The sequence below is a fragment of the Silurus aristotelis genome (assembly GCF_946808225.1).
Source record: "Silurus aristotelis genome assembly, chromosome: 18".
NCBI lineage: Eukaryota > Metazoa > Chordata > Actinopteri > Siluriformes > Siluridae > Silurus > Silurus aristotelis.
In genome coordinates, this window is record NC_139591.1 from 313,919 (window position 1) to 324,750 (window position 10,832).

The window sequence follows — 10,832 nt, forward strand, 5'->3', positions numbered from 1 at the left end:
TAGGCCAGGGAAATGCAGATGTTTTAAAGACAGAACATCAGAAACAACATCTGCACGGACACATAAACGTAAAAACGAACACGTGTATGAAGTTGGTAAAGTGGACCGTTTATTGGAGTAACAGCTCATCAGTCAGGATGAAAATCACAGACGCCATGTCACAAATTCAGAGACTTTTTTTTATAAATAAATGGACACTTGGTGCAGAGACGTGTTTCAGACGCTCACAGCTTCATGTTGGCCACAAAATCCTCTCCTTTCTTGATGGAACCTTTGAGTTCAGCCAGAGCTTCAGACACGAGCTTCTCCTCGAACGCAGAAATCTTCCCCAGACCCAGGTTCTTCTCAATGCCGTTTTTCTGAAACACACACGAGAGAGGAGGAGTTAAATTACATCTCTCTTTACATCTCCTGACTGAGGATCAGAGGTGTGTGTGTGTGTTTCATACCCCGAGCAGGAGAGGTGTGGAGAAGTATTTACACTCCGTCTCCTCAGATCGTACAAATGCACATTCCACCACTCCCTCTTTTCCATTCATGGCATCAAGTAGAGAGAAAGTAAAGCGAGCTCCAGCGTAGGCCATCGACAGCGTGGCAGAACCTGAAACACACACACACACACACACACACACACACACACACACACACACACACACACACACACACACACACACACACACACACACACACACACACACACACACACACACACACACACACGTTTTAAAAGTCTGCTGAAAAGTACAGAAACATCACACGAGGTACAAAATGCAGCAGAATGATCAGAATGAAATTAAACTCCAGAGAGACACAAATCTGATCTACACAACATCATGTCCTGCAAATAAAATGTACAAATTTAAACCTATATATTTACACTTACATTTGTTAAGCCAAGAAGAAAAAGTTCATCTCTGGAGAACAATCCTTTTTTATTTTATACAGTATAAATATATAATTAATAAATGATTTAAATAATAGAAATGTAGAAGACAGATGTCTGGTGCATGTTTACGGTCTGAAGTACCTGCTCCAGCTTTGGCCTTCACCACCTCAGTTCCTGCCTCCTGAATTCTCCCAGTCAGAGCTGAAAGCTGATCTGCAGGAAAGTCCACTTTAGGAGTGCACTACACACAAACAACACAAATCAGCTCGTCTAAATAACACACTGAAACTAAACACCAACACACACCAAACAACACAAATAAATACAGAAAATGTTTAAATGTTTAACAATTAAGTATGTAAAGGTAAAAAGACTGAAAGTGTGTAATATATAGCAGTGACGGTGTAAAACACTAAAGTGTGTAAAGGTTAGTGTTCTAGTAAGGTGATAAGGTGTTGGAGATGGTTGCTGGGGTGTTTTCTTACAGGTTTCACTGATCTTTAGGTTGTAAATAAACAGGTTGCTAAGGAAAGTAATCTGGTTGCTGTGTGTTTGCTTCTTCTCACAGACCAGGTGATGGCTGGAGTTTGTGTTTTTTATTTATTACCTGTGAAATCAGAGGGATGATGGTTTTTCCAGCGTGACCTCCGATGACGGGGACGTTGACGCGAGCCGGATCGAGACCCTGCAAACAAATAATAACACACATACTGTATTGAGAATCACAGAAGAAAAAATCTGTGTGTGTGTGTGTGTGTGTGTGTGTGTGAGAGAGCGAGAAATGTTCTTGTAATAAAGGTGTTCAGGTAGGTGTGCACTGACTTTGAGCTCAGCGACGAAGGTGTTTGCTCTGACGATGTCCAGCGTGGTGACTCCGAACACTCTGTTAGGGTTGAACACACCGTGCTTCTTCAGCACCTCTGCAGTGATGGGGATGGTGGAGTTCACCTGAAAGATAACACACTGTCTGTTTAACAAACACACAAACACCCCTAAAATTATAGAGAAACAAAAATCCACCTGGCACCTGCCTCCCCCCAGACCCCCTCCACCCCCTCCTCCTCTAAACCTGCCACCCTTCTGCATTACATGCTGGAGCTGTAGGTGTACTTTCTGCAGTGTGCAGTGGTGTTTGCGCCCCCTTGTGGAACAATAACTACAGCAGTAGGTACGAGGACTGTGTGTTGTGATCAATTTAACAGTGAAGTTTCCTCACAGGATTAGCAATGACGCAGATCATAGCCTCGGAGCAGTTACGAGCGCAAGCATCAACCAGAGTGGCCACGATGGTGGCGTTCGTGTTGAACAGATCATCACGAGTCATACCTGTGAACCACACACACACACACACACACACACACACACACACACACACACACACACACACACACACTTAAATCCAGAGTAAGAATTCAACAGTTTTGATTCATGGACATAATACAGCCAATCATTACAAAAAAAAACAGAAAAATAGAATTTAAATAAAAAAGTGACAGTGAAATTAAGTCAGAGAGAGGGTCGAGTTTGGATTGGTCACCATGGAAACAAATCTGGCTCTAAAAACACACACACACACACACACACACACACACACACACACACCCACCCACCAGGTTTACGGGGAACTCCAGCAGGAATAACCACCACTTCACATCCTTTAAGAGCTGCCCCCAGCTGATCAGCTCCAATATAACCTACACACACACACACACACACACACACACACACACACACACACACACAATAAACACCATCATTCTGAAACACATTTAAAAACAAAGTCACCTGCACAGACTGTAGATGAATCTGAATCTTTAGTGTAGATGTTCTGATTAAGTCCGTACCCGTGACCTTGGCTCTGGTCTCGATGTGGCTGAGGTCTGCGGCGACTCCGGGTGTGTGAGCGATATCGTACAGACAGAGCTCGCTCACCAGAGGACTGTTCTTCAGCAGGAGGGAGAGCGGCTGTCCGATTCCACCTGATGCTCCCAGGACTGCCACCTTGGCATTATTCTACACACACACACACACACACACACACACACACACACACAGGGCATTCAGACGTACACTTACACCGGATGATATAAACCTGCTCACTCGTGAACTCCTCTCGCTCACGGCTCGGCAAACGGAAACCTCACGGTGTGGTATTCTTGGAGTTTAACCTTTTGACCTTTAGAGCCGAGCGTGTGCCCATGAGTCGGATTAAGATCAGATCATCTCCCAACACTGATTATGATCATAAATACGGAGTGAAACAGGAGCTGATGAACGCAGTACGGAGGAACATAAGCAACACTACTAATAATGTCCTTTACATCACTTCCTGTCGGACTTCTGATGTGTTCTGGTTTATTTGATGTTTTAAAGAACCAGAACAGAAAGTCAGTCCGTCATCAACATGACAAACACAAACTTCATGCATTTCCGCACTAATAACTGAAATTACAGCTGAAATAAAGAAAAACGAGTGGATTTTAAAGAATCAGGATTAATAATAAATATAATATTTATCAGAAGGTGAAAAGTGTATTTGCTGTATTTAATAAGAAGTGTAAAGGAACTGAAGAGTTTTAATAAACCTACTTTATTATAGTCCATTATTCTATATTAAAATAAAGGATTAATATTATTAACTTTTATTTAATCTCCGTGTGAAATGAATTTAAATATAAAACAGATTTATAAAGATTTACCTTTAACCTTTCAGATCCGCAGCACGGTGAAGTCAAACTAGCTTAGCATGCTAATCTAATGCTAACAGATAAACAGCGCGGCGCTGAAGAGAGATTAAAGAAAGCACATAAATCTAAATGCCTGTGAATAAATGAGAATTAAACTGTAGCATGAACGCGGATATTTGACAGGTTGTTAGCCACAATGCTAACTCCTCTACAGCTGAGGGGCCGATCTGAGTCTGAGCACGCGCCTCTCTCACCTCACCGTTCGGGTTAAACAGGTGATTATTACCTGAGCGCTTGTGGATAAAGTCCGCGCGAGGCTGGTGGCCGGTCGGGCAATTCGTGAAAACATGTCGGCTGTGTTCTCGGTGTGTGTTTATATTAAAGTGGATTCGGAAAGTGTTCCGAGCTGCTCCTCACTCACTGTGACTCCAACGTCCTCCAACCGGGGCAGGACAGAAACCCGCAGCGCAACCGAACTCCGGCCGCGGAGGGGGGGGGGGGGTAAAGACGGAATAACGGCATCCGATTGGTCTTAATGAGTGTCAATCATAATTTCTTAGAAAAACTCGCTTGCGATTGGTTAAAATGTTGTCTATGTAATACATGATTGGCTGATTCGATTATCTCACGAGTCCTTTAATTATTCCTACGTACAATCTAGAAAAGATGAATTAATGTAAAAAAACTTTTTTGCCACTTTTGAAGAAATTACCTTCAAGAATAATCTAATTTTAGAATTTTGTGTTTATTTGTTAAAAAATAATAATAATTTCAATCGGCAAGGAAGGGTTATTTTCATTCATTTATTCACCCATGTGTCCTGCTCCAGCCGCTAAATAACAACATTATTCCTCTTCCTCTTCTTCTTCTTCTTAACAATAATCAAACTTATACGGAATGAGAGAAAACAATTTGTCACTTAAATATATCTGATATTAAATATTTGCTGTGTTTATTTCTTTTCCCACACTGTCTCCTTTTTAATTAATTTCATTTTTATTTGTGTTTTGTATATATATATATATATAATCTGTGTGTATGTGCATATATATATAGTATAAATTAGATTAAGAGTGTTCAAGTTCAAGTTTATTTCTATTGTGATTTTCACAATGGACATTTTCTCAAAGCAGATTTACAGAATTAAGAATTAAAATGATTCTTCTTCTTTCGGCTTCTCCCATTAGGGGTCTCCACACTGGATCCTCCGTCTCCAGACCCCTCTGTCCTCTACATCTGCCTCTTTCACACCAACTACCTGCATGTGTTCCCTCACCACATCCATGAACCTCCTCCTTGATCTTCCTCTTTTCCTCCTTCCTGGTGACTCCATCCTCAGCATTCTCCTACTGATATACCCCATGTCCCTCCTCTGCACATGTCCAAACCATCTCAATCTCACCTCCCTCACCTTGTCTCCAAAACGTCCTACATGCGCTGTCCCTCTAATAAACTCATTTCTAATCCTGTCCATCGTCGTCACTCCCAACGAACATCTCAACATCTTCAGCTCTGCTACCTCCAGCTCCACCTCCTGTCTTTTACTCAATGCCACTGTCTCTAATCCATACAACATCTCAGGTCTGTTGTAACAAGACATTTTTTTTCTTTTTTCTCGTTGAAATTGTGTTCTGTAAATTATAAAAAAACACAACTTTGAAACAAGTTTATAGTAACTCTTATTAAAGCATTGTATTATACTGTATCACTTTTATATATTGTCATTTATATTTATTTATATTGTTTTACTACACAACATGTTTGAAATGCACTGTCCAATAGCTGCATGACTTTTATTAAACCAGTGGTAGAGTCCTGATAGACTTGTGGCGCACAGTGTAGGGCGCAAAGCCGGAGTTAATTACGCGTTATGAAGTGCACTAAAGTAGGAAGTAACGAGCTGATTTGAAACCCAGTCGGTTTTCAGAACGCCATTTTGTGAAACTCCGCCTTTCTGTCGCTGCGGCGTCTCCTCGCCGACCAATCAGCTGGCAGCATTGAATACGGCTCAGCCAATCAGAGGACGCGTTCCAGTCGCTCCTCGCGCCGTATTTCCGGGACCGCTTCAGGAATGTAAACTATTCAACATGGAGACAGCGGTTGATAAGCTGGAGGCGATGGTAAGATCCGCGCTGCAGCTGCTTATTGCATTTATTTTAAAACACAATGATCAATATCGGGTCTGATGTAAACTGTCAGCGTGAGTTTATCGAATATAAACATATAAATATATTTAATACATGTATGTGGTTCAGGCTCAAATCCGCTCCGTCGCCTCAGTTTGAGGTTTGCTAAGCGCGCGCGCGCTCTGAGGCGAGAACATTCCCCCCCACACACACACCCAGGAGCAGCTCCGTTTCCCCGCGTATTACTCCGCCTGCTCCCCGGCCGCCCTGCTACAGACTGGGGGAAAGAGGAACCACGGGCTCCTGGGGAAGTATCTTACTATTATCTTCAGTTTGCTGTTACACACTGAGGACAACGGGGTACGAGAGTGTAGGATGCGCGCTCACGAGGAGGCCGTGCCCGGGAATGCGCGCTCACACGCACAGGGGGGTCCGCGCGTGCACACGTTTCACGTCCCTGAGCTCTGAGTTTCAGAAAATAAAATAAAACGTATTTTATTACACACACACACACACACACACACACACACACACACAGCGCGATATCGGTACAGTGTGTAGATAAAGTTTGCTTTAAAGTATGAGAGAAAACCACAATATTCTTCCACATATATCACATACATACATATATATATATATATATATACACACCAGAATATTTCTTCCACAGGAAATATTCTAAACACAAAACCCTGTTTACTGCATGTGAAGGTGTAAATAAATCACATTATATATAAAGCCACCTTTAACTGTGAAATCTACATCTCTCACTTAAATATTTATCTTAAGGTACTTAAGCTTTATGAAGGCCTTATGAGAGCTTTATGAAGGCTTTGAGAGCTGTATGAAGGCCTTATGAGAGCTGTATGATGCTCTATAAGGACCCCTATAAAGAAGTGGAATAAAGGGTCTATAAGGACTCTATTAGAACTGTATGAAGGCTGTATAAGGACTTCTATGAGTATTATATGAGGCTTTATAACAACACCTATGAGTACTGTATGAAGGCTCTATAGAGGCTTTATGAGCTTCATGAGACAGAGCCAAAGTGCAGGATGTGACTGTTCGTCTTTCAGGTGTCCAATCTAACTCCTTCATCCTGCAGAAGAATAAACCTGCATCTGTCCATCTCTCTCTCTCTCTCACTCTGTCTGTCCAATGCCCCTTTTATGTTGTACTACTGGTGCAGTGGTTTTGAGAGCAGTGCAATGTTAAAAGGGCATTGGCCGGGTTTTTCTCTCCCACATCTCGTTCACACTCTTCCTCCTTCTCCTCGTCCTCCATACCAGTGCTGCTTACAGGAGCTCTGACATCATTGCACTACTGTAACACACAGCGAGCAGTGCAATAGTATTGTCAAAGCATCTGTTTGCAGCTGGAGCACATCTGTGTGTGTGTGTGTGTGTGTGTGTGTGTGTGTTCCCGATCCCTGAGACCCTATCAGTATTGTCTCTGCTGTACGCTGTGTTCAGAGTAGTGCAATATTGCTTATAGGGTTCCAGGTTTCAGGTTAAACTTCACTCGAGATTTAATTCATTTATTTTATAATGGTGTTATTTTTTATTACATTCAAAAACGTTTAGGTTTTTATTTAAATTTGTAGTGTATTGTGTGATTTTTTTATTTATTTCTAAAGTGTGATTTCTTTTTATTTACATTTTAATAAAATATTTATATGTAATAATTACATACTTTTTTAATACTATTAATATTTAATATGAAATTTTGTATTAAAACTTGAATAGTTTTTTAAATATATATGTGTGTGTGTGTGTGTGTGTGTGTGTGTGTGTGTGTGTGTGTGTGTGTGTGTGTGTGTGTGTGTATATAAAAAGAGGGAATCTTTGCCCTTTTTAAGGATATTATATGCTGTGTGTTTCTCAGGAGTGAGTTTATATTTGAATAATTGTGGTTAAAATGTGTTGTGTTTGGTTTAATGGTGGTGTTGGTGTAGTTCCAGAAGGCGGAGGCAGATATCGAGTATGTGGAGAAACGTCTGAAGTTCGACTTCATGACGAGTGCTCGGGAGAACGGCGCTGCTGAGGTGTGGAGAGAAAATGAACCAAAAAATCTTATTATAGACTCAAAAAACCTGCATATTTTAGTGTAAATATATTGTGGTGTAAATAAGAGGTGATGCTGTATGACTGTGGAAGTCCTGGAGGTCAGGAATTATTCATTCTTCTGTGCTGATATCTGAAAAAAAAAAAAAAAAAAAAATGGTTCTCCTGATCTCAGAGACGTTGTCTGGTAACCATGGGGACGCATCCCTCCCTCAGGTGAGCTGGGACAGAGGGCAACTCCGGGTTCAGGATCGCTGTTGTGATGTTGAGGGTGAAGTAGCAGGTTGTTGATTCACTGACAAACGTACAGCTGTGTCCTCTCATGTCAGTGAACACAGACACATCTGTCCATGAGGTGCAGGAGGTTCAACATGAGGAGACCACGTTCTGACTTCTAGTGAAAAAAGAAACATCCTGGTGAAAATAACAGCACAGAAAAATCAATAATGTGGCCTCTCTGGAGTTGTGTGTGCGTGTGATGTGATCTCGAATGTTCTCGTGTGTGTGTGTGTGTGTGTGTGTGTGTGTGTGTGTGTGTGTGTGTGTTAGGGGAACCCAGTTCAGCTGCTGGAGAGTCTGGCCTCCATTAAGGCTCGTCACGCAGCTCTGTGTGCTCAGATGGAGGAGATTGCTGCTGAGCAGAAACGCTCGATGGATTCGATCAGATCTCACCTAAACACCACTGTGAAGCTGGTGGAGGAGCTGCAGAACACCACAGACATGCAGGTAACACTGGCACACCATGTTAACATGTGCCAGATGGATCGTTTAAACTGGCAGCAGAACCTCAGAGAAATAAGAGATCAGTGTAACGTTTCTGTCTCAGGTTTCTCCACTCACACAGGAAGAACAAGAAGCGAGAGATTCTCTCTGTTCATCAGTCACTGCCCTGTCCATACAGGTTTGTCCCCCTGTGTCTCACACACACACACACACACACACGGGCTTTGTAAAAACGTCCACTGATATAACGATTACAGTAAATATTAGAGGTGTGACACACACACAGTTCATTCTTTGGGGTTTATTAACATTTGTGATCAACATTTTGATTTTTAAAACAATTTTAAATAAAATACCTGCTTGGTTAAATAATATATTGAAAAGTTTATAATAAAAATAATGCAATATACTTTTTTATTATGTTGATAAAATAAAAGTAAGTAAATTGAAAGATGTATTTAGTTTACATTTGTTTGATCTTATTTGGGTAATTCAGTGTGTATGTAAGTGTTTTATTTTTTTACATTTATTATTTAATTTTCTATAGATATGATCTACTTTACCTTTCAGGAATTGTCAGGATTTTCCTCTTTTAAAAAAAAATCTTAAAACTGGACATAAAATGTTAAAGAATCCATAGCGCTAGCATTAGTCTGTCTGTCTGTCTGTCTCTGTCTGTCTGTCTGTGCTCCTGGTTAGCCGCTAGCACTAGCATGTGCAAAACAACTCGTGTTTCTGGTAGAGCGAGTGGACACAGTGACACTGCACTAACTCGAGTTTCTTTTGCTATAATCCTGCCATTGTTTTGTATCTTTTCAGATTTAATAATAGAGAAAAGCACTTTCATTGTGTATAACAGTAAAAAGGATTGCAAATAAAAGCCCTGAACCAAAACCAAATAAAAGCAAGTAAACATTATGATGCACCTCTTTTCATCAGTGTATATTATTGTACAAATCAATGTTGTTGTTTTGTTTCCTGTAGATGCCGTCTGAAGCACAAACACTGCAGGAGTCTGACTGTAAGTAACTGTAGAGCTGAAAGGAACATAAACATGAACAATCAGATCTTATAAGGAAACATGTCTCAGTAAAACAGAGCGCTTCCGGCTCCACCCTCCACCGCCGCTGTTATACATTACAGTACACGTCCCTGATCATTCTTTAAGACTCCTGAGTGGGCAAGGCCGTGTCTCAGAGCACAGCATCATGTCAGTGACTACCTGTATATAGCAATGACTTTTCCACTGTATGTGGAGTGTTTGCCTATAGGGGGCGCTGTAACGGGCATGAGGTGATCAGTATCAGAGTTACTCAGGAACATCTCCGTAAAGACTGCAGTGTGGTGTAGAGACAGAACGTGTGTGTGTGTGTGTGTGTGTGTGTGTCAGTGAAGGAGCAGTGCAGGGACGTGAAAGATGTGGAGTTTGACGCTGTTCCACGAAGTGTGAGAGGAAACCTCAAGCTCAGTGACCTTAACACCCTGTACACACAGCTGACTGAACACTTCTCAGACAACAGGTGTGGAGCCACACACACACACACACACCTCTGCCAAAAATAATAATTCTGCTGGTATTATGTTGAACTGTTAATGTGTCATCTTGTTAGTGTAGTTTCCTGAAAGATCTCTCTCTCTCTCTCTCTCTCTCTCTCTCTCTCTCTCTCTCTCTCACAGAGCACCTCTGAGTTTACAGAAGATGAAGAAGTTGAACATGAAGGTGAGCGAAGCTGCGATTAAGACGCTGCAGCACCTTGGCCTCGTGGAGCTCAACAAGAAAGGCTGCGTCTCGCTCACCTCCTCACACTGAGGAGAAAATCACCACACCGGACAGATGCTTTTTTTTTGTCTGACATTCGAGCATGACCAGAACCAACACACACACACACACACACACACACACACACACACACACACACACACACAGAGCTTCAGTCTCAACTTTCTCATCATCAGTTCATCCCCTGGGAAATACTTCACCATGAGCTTTAGATTAAACTAAAAAAATCATTTCAGATGCAGTTTCTCACACACACACACACACACAGAGAGAGAGAGAGAGAGAGAGAGAGAGAGAGAGAGAGAGAGAGAAAACACGCCCCAGGTGAACAGGTCAGTTATTTCAAAACACACCATGGTATATTAGAGCTGGGGAAAAAAACTCAAATTGCACTATTTTTATGTACAACAATAAATGTATAGTATGGAAATGTTTGTGTTATTGTGTTGTTTGTGTGTAAATTGTGTATAATTAAAGTCTAAAACAAATTCCAACGTGGTTTAATCACTGATCAAATAATTTCTTCTCCATGTTTCAGCAGGAACACAAACGATTTTGTCTCAAACA

At 41.4% G+C, this 10,832-nt stretch overlaps 2 protein-coding genes across 2 annotated transcripts; one reads left to right on the forward strand and one right to left on the reverse strand.

Annotated features, from left to right (window-relative positions):
* Nucleotides 1–87: 87 nt before the first annotated feature.
* On the reverse strand, nt 88–4,045 carry mdh2 (malate dehydrogenase 2, NAD (mitochondrial)). Its single transcript, XM_083567545.1, has 9 exons — nt 3,860–4,045; nt 2,731–2,899; nt 2,497–2,580; nt 2,103–2,212; nt 1,709–1,834; nt 1,494–1,571; nt 1,028–1,127; nt 450–601; nt 88–359 (listed from the first exon to the last, which is right to left on the reverse strand). Exons 1-9 carry the CDS (start codon nt 3,920–3,922, stop codon nt 225–227), a joined length of 1,017 nt encoding a protein of 338 aa, XP_083423671.1. The 5' UTR covers nt 3,923–4,045; the 3' UTR covers nt 88–224.
* Nucleotides 4,046–5,567: 1,522 nt separating this feature from the next.
* On the forward strand, nt 5,568–10,752 carry ska2 (spindle and kinetochore associated complex subunit 2). The gene is made up of 7 exons (XM_083567824.1): nt 5,568–5,693; nt 7,654–7,743; nt 8,312–8,488; nt 8,589–8,663; nt 9,470–9,506; nt 9,876–10,005; nt 10,163–10,752. Exons 1-7 carry the CDS (start codon nt 5,661–5,663, stop codon nt 10,293–10,295), a joined length of 675 nt encoding a protein of 224 aa, XP_083423950.1. The 5' UTR covers nt 5,568–5,660; the 3' UTR covers nt 10,296–10,752.
* The last annotated feature ends 80 nt before the right edge of the window (nt 10,753–10,832 follow it).